Source organism: Thunnus thynnus, chromosome 24, assembly GCF_963924715.1.
Source record: "Thunnus thynnus chromosome 24, fThuThy2.1, whole genome shotgun sequence".
Taxonomy (NCBI): domain Eukaryota; kingdom Metazoa; phylum Chordata; class Actinopteri; order Scombriformes; family Scombridae; genus Thunnus; species Thunnus thynnus.
In genome coordinates, this window is record NC_089540.1 from 19346750 (window position 1) to 19362133 (window position 15384).

General features: G+C 40.1%; 2 protein-coding genes across 4 annotated transcripts in view; one reads left to right on the top strand and one right to left on the bottom strand.

Annotated features, from left to right (window-relative positions):
• Window positions 1-248: 248 nt before the first annotated feature.
• Window positions 249-15384, bottom strand: part of iqcb1 (IQ motif containing B1) — a 30553-nt gene continuing 15417 nt past the window's right edge. Inside the window, exons 1-15 of one of the 3 annotated variants that reach the window (XM_067583089.1) lie at window positions 6373-6708; window positions 6059-6185; window positions 5448-5616; window positions 5161-5278; window positions 5010-5079; window positions 4469-4568; window positions 4210-4382; window positions 4013-4107; window positions 3037-3155; window positions 2820-2886; window positions 2664-2739; window positions 1713-1876; window positions 1477-1614; window positions 1225-1381; window positions 249-716 (exon numbers count right to left, since the gene is read on the bottom strand). In XM_067583089.1, the coding sequence (XP_067439190.1) occupies window positions 472-716; window positions 1225-1381; window positions 1477-1614; window positions 1713-1876; window positions 2664-2739; window positions 2820-2886; window positions 3037-3155; window positions 4013-4107; window positions 4210-4382; window positions 4469-4568; window positions 5010-5079; window positions 5161-5278; window positions 5448-5616; window positions 6059-6152 (1785 nt within the window). In that variant the 5' untranslated portion in view covers window positions 6153-6185; window positions 6373-6708 and the 3' untranslated portion in view covers window positions 249-471. Of the gene's footprint in view, window positions 717-1224; window positions 1382-1476; window positions 1615-1712; window positions 1877-2663; window positions 2740-2819; window positions 2887-3036; window positions 3156-4012; window positions 4108-4209; window positions 4383-4468; window positions 4569-5009; window positions 5080-5160; window positions 5279-5447; window positions 5617-6058; window positions 6187-6372; window positions 6709-15384 lie in introns of those variants that run through there. The other 2 variants (XM_067583090.1, XM_067583091.1) reach the window with 2 other exon arrangements.
• The window catches only part of LOC137177001 (kalirin-like), a 61563-nt gene continuing 54285 nt past the window's right edge, over window positions 8107-15384 (top strand). The window contains exon 1 of the mRNA XM_067583073.1: window positions 8107-8832. Within this exon, the coding sequence (XP_067439174.1) occupies window positions 8778-8832 (55 nt within the window). The 5' untranslated portion in view covers window positions 8107-8777. The remainder of the gene's footprint in view (window positions 8833-15384) is intronic.

Sequence of the window (15384 nt, forward strand, 5' to 3'; positions counted from 1 at the left end):
TTGTCAGACAACATAATAAGTATAATATTCATAAACGCTGCCTGTTACCCAGCAGCTGCTGCTCGATGGACAGAACATTCATCTGCTACTATTCTGGTTGTTGAATTATTTGATAACTTATGACTTATGACTTATGATAACGAGCAGATTAATCAACAGTGAATAAACGTTAGTTGCAGCCTTGTTGCCGTTTATAATGATCACAGAGAAGGTTAGACGTGACAGAAAGTTGTCTCAGTTTGGTCCAATCAGGTTAAAAAAGTTTCTTTATTAAGTTAAAAAAGTTAAAAGAGTCTTTTACAGATTTATAATTTATCTCCTAAAACATCGTCAGACTTTTGACGAACAGTTTGAAGTTAAAAGGATGAAAATCGTCTTTTTTATTCCAAACTTTCTAACTTCTAGTCTTCTGTCCCGGCCGTCGCCGACTCATGTGACATCATCAGTGACATCATCAGGCTTTATGCTACATTAAAACATCACTCCCGCTGCTGACCCTCCTACGTACAGTCCTCCGAGCTCCGCCTCCAGCTCCCGCAGGTGGGCGGAGTCAGACGTGTCGACCGGGTCCGTGTCTGCCAGCGTCCTCCACCAGGGCAGCCGGCTCGCCTGCAGCATTGCATTGTGGGCGTCGCGGGCGCGAGCGGAGACGGGACCCGAGGGGCTCAGGAAGGACTCAGCATCTGTTGCCGTGACGACGGAGAGGGGCGGGGCATCTGTGAGGAGACAGGAAGAGATGATGATTGAAGGCAGATAAATACTTTCAGAGAAGAGTTGGTGAGGTTTTAACGTCACTTTAAGTCAAACTGAGTGTGTGTGTGTGTTTGTGTGTGTTTGTGTGCGTTTGTGTATGTGTGTGTGTTTGTGTGCGTGTGTGTATGTGTGCGTGTGTGTATGTGTGTGTGTGTGTTTGTGTGTGTATGTATGTGTGTGTTTGTGTGCGTGTGTGTTTGTGTGCGTTTGTGTATGTGTGTGTGTTTGTGTGTGTGTGTGTGCGTGTGTGTATGTGTGTGTGTTTGTGTGCGTGTGTGTTTGTGTGTTTGTGTGTTTGTGTGCGTTTGTGTATATGTGTGTGTGTGTTTGTGTGTGTGTGTGTGCGTGTGTGTGTGTGTTTGTGTGTGTTTGTGTGTGTATGTGTGTGTTTGTGTGTGAATGTGTGTGTGTGTATGTGTGTGCGTGACCTCTGAGCAGCTCCAGCTGTGTGTGTGTATGTGTGTGCGTGACCTCTGAGCAGCTCCAGCTGTGTGTGTGTGTGAGCCAGCAGCGCCTCCGTCCTCTGCTCCTCCCTCCTCTGCTGTTCTCCTCTCTGCAGCTCCGACAGCAGCAGCAGCTGCACCTCCTCGTGGAGGCGCTCGCACTCCTCACGACACGTACGGGACGACTGCAGACACGCGGTGATGTCAGACCTCAGCAGCAAAGCATCATGGGTAATCATTTGGACAAAATAAGATCTAACATGTTGTTTTAGTCTCTTACAGGATGCACAGCGATGTATTCCTCCACCTGTCTCTTTAGCTCCGCCCTCCGGCTGTCCGTCAAACCGTTCTGACCAATCCAGAAAGCCGGGGTGGGCGGGGTTTTTGCTGCTCGTTGTTTTTGCAGGAAGTGACGCACCTGAGAGAGGAAAACATCAGTCAGGTGTAAACATGTCTCTGTGTGTGTGTGTGTGTGTGTGTGTGTGTGTGTGTGTGTGTGTGTGTGTGTGTGTTTACCGCTCTCTGCAGCGTCCTGGCCGCCTGCTGCTGAGTGTGTGTGCGTCTCAGTGTGTGTCGGTGTGTGTTGTTGTAGCGTCGTCGCTCTCTGAAGCCTCTCCAGGCGCTCTGGATCAACACGGCTGCACGACGCTCGCACTCCTGCAGGTACGACTGCACCTGGTCTGAAGAAAACATCAGAGACACGACAGAACATTAAGAAGGCAGCGTGAGTGTGTGTGTGTGTGAGTGTGCGTGTGTGTGTGTGTGAGTGTGTGTGTGTTAGCTCCTTCCTACTGCAGGTCTTTAAAGGAAAATTCTGCTATTTTTCAAGCTGTATATTCCTGATTGTGATTCAATGAGTCACAGTAACGTTGCTCTGTTGTAGTTTTGTATCGTCTCTCTCTAAAATGCTTAATAAAAAAAGAAAGAAGAAGTCTTTGTTGTGATGCTCTTTGTGTTTACACTGCAGGATGTTTCAGATATAAAAAATATTAAAGAGGCAAAACACTGTATGGAGCGAAGCTGATACTGTTATTGATTATCTTTCAGATTGAATCTGAATCAGAACAGCTTCCAGCACATCAAACCACTTTGTAGTTTTTCCGTTTGCTCGACTGTAGCATTGTGTTCATTTATTTTCTATAACTGTGTTATCTCGCCTTCTTATTAATAGTTATAACACACAAGTGACAAGTTTTACAATGTTTTTAATATTATACTACTGTAATCAGGGCTGTCAGTTCTGTATTTGTTTATTATATATATATATATCTACTGTATATTTATTGTTTTGTTCCTTTTGCCTGTATGTGTTTGACTTTAACTGGATCCTGTAGAGACCAGTTGGTTTCTCTGCTGTTCTTCTTTTTTTTAAAGGACTGATTGTTGTTGTGTTTGTTGAGGAAACCTGGAAGTTGGGTTTATTATCACCTCCTGAACACTGGAAACAAAAGCAGAACATGTTTGTACCTGCAGGCAGCAGCTGCAGCAGTTGTCTCTGTCTCTGGTGGAACTCCCTCCTCGCCTGCTGACGTCTCACACACACCTGAAACACACACGTTGTAGTATCTTTATTATTTCTGATCTCATGTTAGTACTGTAGTGGTTCTCGTTCTGCTCTCTCACCTGATACTTCAACTCCTCCTCCCAGTGCTGCGCCTCCTTCTGCTGCTGCTGTTGCCTCCTCCGAGCCCTGACACACACACACACACACACACACACACACACACACACACACACACACACACACACACACACACACACACACACACACACATCCTGACTCCACATCTGTACTTCAACCTGCATTAACTGATGTTTGGTTGAGTGGTGTTCCTGCTACCTGTATCTCCTCTGCAGCGTGCTGACCGCTCTGTTGAGGCTCTTCACTCTGCGTCTGGTCTGATACGACCTCCAGGCCGCCTGGATCACGCACGCCGCCTGCACACGCTCAGCACACGCCTACATACAGGAGAGGAGAGGTCAGAGGTCAGCAGACAACAGAGAGACAGACCATCCTCAGTTCTTTGATGTGATGTTTCCTCTCTTCTGGAGCCGTCTCGCAGGCCGTCCAAGAGCGAGGCTGACACGCCCCTTTATCGGATATCAGTTATTGATCGGACGCTGCAGCTGATCGAACTGATCTGATACATCACAACATCACTGCAGTTTCATATTGAAGTGAAGACAGATTGTTTCTGATTCATCATCTAGTTAAACATCTGTGTTAATATTCTTCTCTTCATGATCTTGTTATTTCTCCCATTAACTTTTATTATATATAATAATCGTAATAATAATAATAATATATTGTCTTTATCATTCAGTCACGTGTGAGGCTGAAAGTCTCTGAAGTCGGCTTTTATGTGAGTTACATAATTTAAATATTCCCTGAAACATTTAACCTAATAAATAAAATACACTCTGATCATATTCTGGCTTATTAAATAATTAATTCACAATCAGAATATCAATAATACAGACAATACAGACACAAGTGATGAATAAATCATATAAATGCATTCTGCCAGTAGAAATTCTTCCTGTGTCTCTGAGCAGGAAACAATATAAATATCATTGTTCACGTGCAGATGTTTGTTAAACAGGAAACAGCTGCTGCAGTGAACTGAGAGCTTTTATTAGTGTTATCAGACACAAACGCCATCAAACGTCACTACAGCCGACTGATCAGCTGATCAGCTGTGATCAGAGACGGACGTCGCTTCACGTGACGCTTCAGAGGAAGGACGTCTCGTTTCTATGACAACATATTTCCTCGTTTCCTCGTATGCTTCCAGAGACACCTGGGACTGACTCACTGTGCTTTCTCCTGATTGGATGAGCGCGATCAGCTGATCGACGTCCTCATCAAAGCCCCGCCCTCTCCAGTCTTTATCCAGCAGGCTGTCCAAACCTGCAGACACACACACACACACACACACACACACGCCGTGACCTTTAACCTTTCTGTCTGTTCCTACTGCTGATATAATAAATACATCAAGTGACCTCTGACCTCTGAAGCTGCGGAGGAGGCGCTGCAGGCGGAGCTCCAGCTGACTGGCCATGAGGAGGATCAGCCTGACGGAGGCCCCGCCCACCGCGGGCTCAGAGCTGACGGCTAATTGGCCGACGGCCTCGTTGAGCAGCAGCAGGGCGGAGTCATCGCTCAACCCGGAGAGGAAGTCACTCCACAGAGAGAGAGAGAGAGAGAGATTAATGACAAGACGTGGAGCGACGTTAACGTATAAAAACAAAGATACAAACTGTGTTACCTGCTGGATGTGCAGGTCTGAATCCACATCTGGACACACAGCAGAGACACAGTGACGTCATCACACATCTGGATCTGCTCGTAGTGAGCGGAGCTGAGAACTGGAGACAGACGGGCAGATTCTCATTGTTTCATTTCTAGAAAGACTCCACATTAGTTTTATTATTATTAGATATTATCACAATAAGTTTCCTGAAATCCTTCTATTAGTGCTGATATATATTTATTTATGGATCCTCTAATAAACAGCTGAAGATCCTGTAGTTTAATGCAGCTCAGCGTCTCTTAGATTCAATTTTTCCTGATTAAACTGATAGATAATTCAGTATATTTTTAAAAAATACTTGGTAGTAGATGAATTTATTGTCAATTCTGTTCTGCACATGAAGAAAAATATAAAATATCAGACGTATACTTTAACACCAGAACAGACCTGCCGCCTGATGAAACCAGATGGAATCAGCTGGCTGACCGGAGACCAGTCAATAAACTAATCACTAAGTCAGTCCGTGAGCTGATCAATAAGCAGCGAGGTGACTGACCCTGCGTGGTGAGCTGCGTGTGAGCTCTGAGCAGCCAGCCGACCGAATCCATCACCTTCCTGAAGAGAGACTGAAACACCGACAGGAAAACGTTAAAGAAAACGAAGATCCTGGAGGAAGATTTGAAGGTTTTTTTTTGAAGATCTCTCACCTCTGATCGCCTCATCAGCTGACTGGCCAATGACAGGAGGGCGTCCATGACTGACGGCAGGAACAGCCTATGAAAGGCCTCCGAGGGTTCATCGAGGTCCACCCCGACGCAGCAGGAACTGGACAGACAGACAGACCAGTGTTTACACCAGTTCAAGAAATACTGTGAATGTAAATTTTAACAATTTCTAACAAACTGTTAATCATTTTAAATACTGTACATTTGAAATTCTCCTTGTCAGTGGATTCCTGACAGAGTGAAACAGCGTTCTGTCTCGTGAGGTTTACCTGGTGAGCTGTGCGAGCGTGGCGGCGGCGCTCCAGTTGCCCCGCAGCCTCCTGGGATCCAGAGAGAGGAGGCGGACGCAGTGACGCAGGACGCCGCTCAGATACAACTGAGACTTCACTCTGATCAACGCGCCGCTGCTCGTCTGCACCGCCGCCATGTTCAGAGCCTCTGACACACACACACACACACACACTATTTATTTCACTCCATTTCATTATTATCATAGTTTTTAATTCTATTTTTTTTAATCACATTTTCATCATTTTTATTTCTTGTGTACATTACTCTCAACTGTTCACATTTGTTCTGTGTAATCATCGGCTTGTCGGTCATCTATGAAGCACCTTGGACTGTATAAATAAAGTTTGACTGATTCACTGATTGATTGTATGTTTGTTTAGCACCTGACTGTTGTTTTAAGACAAACCTGAAAATTTGTGAACCCGTCCTTTAAGGGATACTTCTAGCTGAAGCAGTAAACATTAGAGAGAACCCTTATTATAGTGTGTATGCCTCTGTGCATGAGTAACAAACAGGTAGACAGGTGTCATGGTGTCAGTTTCACCCTGTAGAGAAGACAGACAGGTGAATAAGACACTAGTTGTCTCACTGTTTAAGCCGTTGTTCAGCAGGTTGACTCTCTGCTCCGGATTCAGGTTTTCATCCTCCAGCTGCCTCTTCAGCTCCGACACCAGCGGCTCCATCCTCACTACAACGGCCTTCACCTGTCCTGAAACCTGACAAAACACAAATATAAGATGATTAGTTTCTAACAGGTGTTACAACAAATTCTGCAACCAGACACATTATGTGACTGTATTTAAGAACTTCAGCTTCATTTCTGGGTCACACATTTTGATAGCTGAGATAGAAAATAACTGGAGAGACGTTCATCAGTGTGTCTGTATATCAGAAGCACCTCACCTGTCAGTATTTGGTCGGTTTGTTGGTCTTCTTTTAATCTAGCGTCACAAAATCTGACGGGTGACGGATTTCCACGTAACACCTGTTAGCACGGCGCGGCAGCAGCAGCCTTGTTTGCCGTTTTATCTAACGATTGGCCGACATTAACCTCAAGAAAAAGCGACGTTCACCGATTAAACAACAGTTGCGCTGACTCGGTAAAGTTTAAACGTTGGTTTAGAGAAGTTAAAGAGCTAGAAAGTGTGACGTTTTAAAGCTAGCAGTTAGCTTTTTGCGTCCAGCAGCTCAGCAAGCCGACGCTCTCTGTTTCTACGGTAACATGACGTCATCACGCAACTCTATCTATCTACGTTCTGTTCAGATGGTTTTATTAAAAAATGTCAATATAAATGTATTTGAAGTACAGTACAGTACATTTTAATACATTTGATGATTGTAAATAATTGTAAACAGGATGTTAATAAAAGTAAAATTAGCTGAAGAAGAACTAAAGTAACTTAATGATCTCAAATAAAAGCTATAAACACCGTTTTCCTTCAAGTGTGTGATGATATTCTGCTTTTCTTTTAGGTAAAATAGTTCCAGTAAAGTGTAAAAGGATCATTTTTTCCAAATTTAACCAAATGCACCAATTTATAAGTTAAATAAGAAGCTCTAATAAAAATACAAACTACGACTTTATTTGGCAAACTAGCATACAGAATCCTGATAACAAACCAAACATACACCTTCAACATTTTGATTAAATTGTTTTCATTTAGTCTGTTACTTATTATTTTGTACAAATTTAATTGTTTAACTGCATATTTTTCTGCAAAGTACTTTGGTCAACACCTGCTGTTTTTAAATAAATTTGAATTTTGATATTTTAACAGAAAATCAGTGTAGATTTGAGATGAAATAAAAGGAAGAACATGAAGTGTTGATGTTATTTTTTCTGATAGAATTTGTGGAGCAACTAGAAATCAACTGAGAGCTAAACTTGAGGCTGCAGTGAGCTGATGTGGTCTCTGGGTGGCGCTGCAGCTTCATTCATTCAGTTCACTTTTCACTTTTTATTCCTTTAACGCTCCAGTTTGTGTTCATCTTCTGGTGCAGATTTAAGAACTCTACATATGAGTGCTTGCAGAAAAAAAACATTAATGTTATTAATAATTATATTTATTATTTTATTATGTGATTGTCCCTCTTATAGTTTCTTATCTTGCAAGAAAAGAAAACTTGAAGCCCATATTTTCCCTTCTTACTTATATTTGACCTCACCTACTACTGTCTACCGGACTGTTTTCTTACTTTCTATCTGTGATCTCTTCAATAAAAACAATCACTCATACCTGAACTTATTTAGTGCATTATTTGACAGATGTTGTATTGCATCTCTTTGCATAAAAACCCTTTTAGATTAACGATATAAAATTTTATTCTCGTATATTATAATATTTATCTCTTATTCTTACTGATATTTATTTATTTAAATACATTTTTATTTATTTTTATGGGTTATTGCAGTTATTCTGCTGTGAGGGTGTCAGTTTAATAAATACTTTATATGTGGTATAGAAGATAACAACATATAAACAACAACAACAACAATAATAACAACAACAATAATAATAATAAAATAATAATAATAATAGTAATAATAATAATAATAATAATAATAATAATAATAATAATAATGATAATAATAATGATAATAATTAGAATAATAGAAACCCTCCTCTCAGCTGATGACGTCAGAATCCGTCATGTTAACGGGAGCAGCTTTAATAGTAACTGTAACAGTAACAGTAACGTTAATAGTAACGGGAGAGGCTGTGTGTGTGTGTGTGTGTGTGTGTGTGTGTGTGTGTGTGTGTGTGTGTGTGTTAAACGGTGCAGCAGCTGCTGCAGCCCTCGTGCACAGCGCTCCTCTCTCCACGGTGCGCCTGCGTGCTGGAACACGGACCGACCGACCGCTGGACCGGGAGGAGGAGGAGAGGAGGAGAGAGGAGAGAAGGAGTGATATCGGGGCTGCTGTGGACTTCACGGTAACGGTACCTGCACGCAGTAACGGACGCTGCCAGTAACGCTGACGTGATGTGATGCCGCGCGGGATCACGGTAACGTAAGAGCAGCAGCAGCAGCAGCGGCGGCGGCGGAGGAGGAGGAGGAGGAGGTGGAGGAGGACTGTCGAGCCTGAGCCGAGGAGGATGCAGCAGTGACGGACCGCTCGGTACCGGGAGGAGGGGAACACGGAGCGACTGCACCGACCCGATCTGATGTAAACCCCGCAGGGATGGACGGGTAGGCAGGGAGGAGGCGCGAGGAGCGGAGCAACCGACGGCACATAACGGAGGAGAGAGCGCGAGGAGGAGGAGGAGGAGGAGGAGGGAGGCGGAGGAGCAGCGCGAGGAGGAGGGAGGATGAATCCGGTGGATGGAGGAGGAGAAGCGGGCCCGGACGGCCTGGCGACGGCAGGTAGGGTGTGTGTGTGTGTGTGTGTGTGTGTGAGTGTGTGTGTGTGTGTGTGTGTGTGTGTGTGTGTGTGTGTGAATGTGTGAATGTGTGTGTGAGTGAGTGTGTGTGTGTGTGTAGTGGGAGATGCTGTCGCCATGATGCCTCCACATCCGCCCATTGACTCAGTGTGTGTGTGTATGTGTGTGTGTGTGTGTGTGTGTGTTGTAGGCTATATGCTATATGCTATAAATGTGTGTGTGTGTGTGTGTGTTAAGTGTGTGTCAGCATCCCTCTGTCCAATGGCACTAAGGTGTGTGTGTGTGTGTGTGTGTGTGTGTGTGTGTGTGTGTGTGTGTGTTGGGGGTGGAGGGTCCTACCAAGGAGGATTGTGGGAAGGCCTGCCTGGTTATTAAGCATGTGTGTGTGTGTGTGTGTGTGTGTGTGTGCGCGTGTGTGTGATGTCATGTAGTAATAATGTTACAGATATTATTAGCTGTTCACATGTGGTCATGTGACGTCTCCATGTTGCATTTATTTCAATGGGGCGTCAGCATCATCAAACATATTAATATTTATACCACAGCTGCACAAAATGCTGCTTTCTGATTGGCTGCCAGTTGTCAATTAAAAATCATATATGGGAACATTTACTGTATGTAGAGCCCAACGTGTGTTAACCTGCAGGTAACCATAGCAACACAAGTGATGCTGTACCTGACCACATCAAGATGAAGGGTTTGGTGTCAAAAGTGTGAAGTATAGAAATGAAATAATGATTCGATTGGTTATCGTACTTTACATGATAACGGTCGTTTACAGCATCACCATCATTTTCTTGATAAAGAGCTGATACTTCATGATAAATAATGTTAGGATGTTTCATTAAAATGTCAACAATCAACCTCTGAACTCTATCAATAAGGTTTTATTTCCATCTGTAGCATAAAGAGCTGCATGTTACTGTACACTAAGAATCACCAGGTTCATATTTGACCCGGTTTGGGTCAATAAACTGCAGCAGTAACACAACAGCAATCTGTTGTCTCACACAACAGATTTAGCGAGAAAACTGTCACAAATGTTTTGTTTCTTGTGCAAAAACGATGTGCATGTGACATTCAAAAGATACACAAGTTATTAACAATCAATAACAAACTGTGAAGAGTAGATTATAACAAGCTTTAGTTTGGGTCAATAACCCAACAGTCACATACAAAATAACACTAAAAGTGGCTCAAAACAACATTAAACCAGTAGTGTGTTGGTCCCATAGCAACATTTTAACCCAGCATGTGCATTATCTGAGACTGATGATCAGTTCTGGGGTCTTTTAAGAAGAATTATATATAACTCAAAGCAGATTGAGCACTTTTTTAGGCCTACTGTTAAATGTAAAGGAGGTGCAGTGACGTTTTTCAGCCCTGAGTTTTGTCTACAGGCTTCCTCAGCGTGCGTGTTGCTAAAAAAGGTCGTGAGTAACTTGTTAAAATAACCGAAGGCGACTAAGTTGAGCATAATAACAACTCAGAGCTTCTCTCATCTGGATTTTATTGGTTGGACGGTGACAGAACGATGTTTAGAGTAAATTAATCAAACTATACAATTAAGGGAGTAGTTATTATGAAAGAGGTGAGAACGGACCTGCTCTATGATTAAAATGATTGTGTAATGATGTGTAACCAGGGTAGTTAGGGGGGAAACAGAGAACAAGACAAGTCCAGCAGCTGTGAGTAATCAATCGTAAAGAAAACTAAACTGTTAGACAGAAACATCTAAATGTTGAAATTTAGTTGAAATATCTCAGTCTGGATCAAAGTGGTGGACTCAGATCTCCACACTGCTAAACGTGGCTAAAAACAAATGAGAATCAGAGCTAAAAAATATTACATGAAGGTTGGTACAAAATGTATCAAACACAGTGTACCATCACTAACTTATGATGGTGGAGAGCTGGAAGGACGAACTGAGAGTCTGTTCTTCATTACAACCCAAATCACAAACCTTCAACAACCAGGCTGAAGGCTCTGCAGAAAACCCATTGATTTATTAGTGAGCGACAGAACATTATCTGCCATTTCTAAAGCAAAAATGACTAAAAATGGTTGCTTTAGTCTGTTTTATAATATGAATAGAATATTGTTTGTTTTTGGAGTCGTGTTTGGACAAAATCAGACATCTGAAGACAGCAGCGTGCTCTCTGGGAGACTGTTTGGCATTTTTACACTATTTTGTGATGTTTTAAGGGATCAATAATGACAATTAATGTTAAGTGGCATCACTTTATGCAACCATAAAGACATGATGGGATATACCACTGCAAGCGACTGTGCTGTGATGTACAAAGGGAACACAGAGGAGGCTTTACAAGGACCTGACCTGACAACCTGACAAACATTTTGCTTGTAGCAGCAAAAAAATCTATAACAGAAGATGGTGTAAAGCCAATCCTGATATAGTTCAGGACGTTTACTCAAAGGCAAAACTGACCTGAGTTAAAGGAATTATCGGGAAAATTGGACCATTTATATAAAATGAGATACTAAACAGATGAAATATGTGTTTAAATATTGGAAATGAGAACGTATTGACATGTATTAACAAGTACTACATGACAGCTATTTAATATATGTATGATGCTGTCACATGTTGGTGCTTCCAGATCTAAAAACCCAATAAAAATGAAAGTATGAATATAAACTCTGCTAACTAACCTTGACTAAAACAGACCATGAGATGAGAACCCTGATGATCAGCATATTCAACACTTTACATTCATGTCATACATGATGGAAGGAGGAGATTATATATAATTGCAGAGTTGGTCATGTGAGGGTTAAAAATGACTGAATGAATGAACTTTATTTAGCTATATAGCACCTTTCATGCACAGGATGCAGCTCGAATTGTATAAAAGCAGACACACACACACACACACAAGGAGAAAATTAGCGTTACTATTTATAAAACTAGTATTTACACAGTTACACAGTCATTTAATAGAAATGAGAGAAAATCATAACAGACAGTTGCTAGTTACAGGCTTTATTAAAAAGAGATGTTTTGAGCTGCTGTCCACTGAGTCAGCAAGTCTGATATTTAAAGGCAGAGTGTTCAATATTTTTGGGGTGTAGCAGTTAAAAATGACTGCGCTTTGACAATATAACACAATATACCAATATACCACTACTTATACTACAATATAACACTACCACAATATACCAATATACCACTACTTATACTACAATATAACACTACCACAATATACCAATATACCACTACTTATACTACAATATAACACTACCACAATAAACCAATATACCACTACTTATACTACAATATAACACTACCACAATATACCAATATACCACTACTTATACACAATATAACACTACCACAATATACCAATATACCACTACTTATACTACAATATAACACTACCACAATATACCAATATACCACTACTTATACTACAATATAACACTACCACAATATACCAATGTACCACTACTTATACACAATATAACACTACCACAATATACCAATATACCACTACTTATACTACAATATAACACTACCACAATATACCAATATACCACTACTTATACTACAATATAACACTACCACAATATACCAATATACCACTACTTATACTACAATATAACACTACCACAATATACCAATATACCACTACTTATACTACAATATAACACTACCACAATATACCAATATACCACTACTTATACTACAATATAACACTACCACAATATACCAATATACCACTACTTATACTACAATATAACACTACCACAATATACCAATGTACCACTACTTATACTACAATATAACACTACCACAATATACCAATATACCACTACTTATGCTACAATATAACACTACCACAATATACCAATATACCACAACTTATACTACAATATAACACTACCACAATATACCAATATACCACTACTTATACTACAATATAACACTACCACAATAAACCAATATACCACTACTTATACTACAATATAACACTACCACAATATACCAATATACCACTACTTATACACAATATAACACTACCACAATATACCAATATACCACTACTTATACTACAATATAACACTACCACAATATACCAATATACCACTACTTATACTACAATATAACACTACCACAATATACCAATATACCACTACTTATACTACAATATAACACTACCACAATAAACCAATATACCACTACTTATACTACAATATAACACTACCACAATATACCAATATACCACTACTTATACTACAATATAACACTACCACAATAAACCAATATACCACTACTTATACTACAATATAACACTACCACAATAAACCAATATACCACTACTTATACTACAATATAACACTACCACAATAAACCAATATACCACTACTTATACACAATATAACACTACCACAATAAACCAATATACCACTACTTATACTACAATATAACACTACCACAATATACTAATATACTAATATACCACTACTTATACTACAATATAACACTACCACAATAAACCAATATACCACTACTTATACTACAATATAATACTACCACAATAAACCAATATACCACTACTTATACTACAATATAACACTACCACAATATACTAATATACCACTACTTATACTACAGTATAACACTACCACAATATACTAATATACCACTATTTATACTACAATATAACACTGTGTTAATTCAAGTTGGGTTTAACATCTGGAGCGACTATGTGCTGATGTGAGGCATCCATGTTTGTTAGGTTTAGAGGTGTTTCTGTATCATTCAGTGCATTCAGATAAACCAGAGTTTGCAAGTCATAACTAGATACTTCGATGTTCATGCAACAACAGTGCTGTTGTACAGTTATTTGAAATATTGCAGATTTTACAAGGAAGCAGCAAACAGAGAATCAAGTTACAAATGTTTGAGGTCTTTAACTGCAGCTGCATTTGCATTTTTTTTTACATTTTACTTGCACTTCTAATTTATGATGAAATTTAACTCTTGTTCTTATTGAGTTTGAATGCACTTAGTCTGTCTGGACGATATGAAAACCGGATGTATTCTAGAGGCCAGTTTAGATACTAAATATTTGTATCTGCATATATATCTGTCAATAAACACCAGGCAGCACAGACGAGTTTGCTTTTTCAACTGTAAAACCTCCTGCTCACTACATATCATGTTTATAATCACAGTTATGTTAAAAAATAACAAATATGCACTGGATGTTTCTACATGGATGCTCTTTAATTCCAGTCGGTGATTATTAAGAGCTGTAATGGACTTGTAGTGGTTTCTCTTTCATTTTATATTTGTCTTAAGCAACCAAATAATGTGATTTTATTTATTTATTAATATGTATATCTGAGAGGAAAACGCACGTTTAGAGTTTTGTGTTTGTACTTACTTTATCTATTTAGTATTTTATGTTCTCTTCATGTTCATTTTCAAAAAGCAACACAAGAAAAGTTAAAACATAATCATCAGCTGATATATTGGCATCTAATTTTTTAATATTAACACCAGTATCGGCTTTAAAAATCCAGTATCAGTCGGATTCTGATGTCTTCGTTTTGTTAGCGGCTGACATTTTGGAGATTCAAAGGACATTGTGGTGAAACGTATTCATTAATTTTTGTTGTATTATCAGGGTGATGAGTCCTGACAGACTGACAGCAAGTTTCTATGAAGACTTTTCATCTGCTCTGTACAGCAGCTATTTTAAGCTTTACACTGACTCACAGTGTGTGTGTGTATGTGTGTATGTGTGTGTTTTATTGGTGTGAGACAGCTTTATCAGAATGGAAATCCCTTCTCTAACTCTCTGCGGTGGTGTGGACTCACTGTGATTGACAGTTGGTCTTGAGTCCGCTTAAGTGACAGCTTGAGTTTTCTGACTGTAGTCTATAGATAAACACGCCGGATTTAAGTGCAACACGATATAAACACAGTGTCGTGTTTACGCTCTTAACAGACCACGAACACCCACCACTCACTCATTAGCGACTGCAGGCTGTTAGCTTCTGCTCTCAGACTAAATACACATTAACATGAGGTCTATCTGCTGGAACACAAGTCTGAGGGATTCATACTGTCTCTGCTTGCATAGAAAACCTGCATACAGCGCGATGCAGGGGTGTCGTCTTTAACTCAGTTATCACCGCAGATGACAAACAGCCTGCTCTCGTATTTTTAATTGATGATTTATTACTTATAACAGGAATAAAATGTCTCAGCAGGTATCATGTTAGGCTGCTATCTGTGGAGGTTCACTGGAAAATCAGTGTTGCAAGCTCACACGTAGGCAGGTTTTTAAAAATACCGAGGTCCTGAGTACAGTCCAAATTTCAACGAGTCACCAAACAAATTCTGTGGAGTTTTTCTGACTATTTAAAAAAGAAAATCTTTCCACATTATGGTTTAAATGTTTTATAAACCTTCTCTAGTCTGGCATGTACAGCATTTGACTGCAAAAAGCAGTCAAATATATAAAAATATTTATCTCAATATATCAGAATCAATTATTTATTA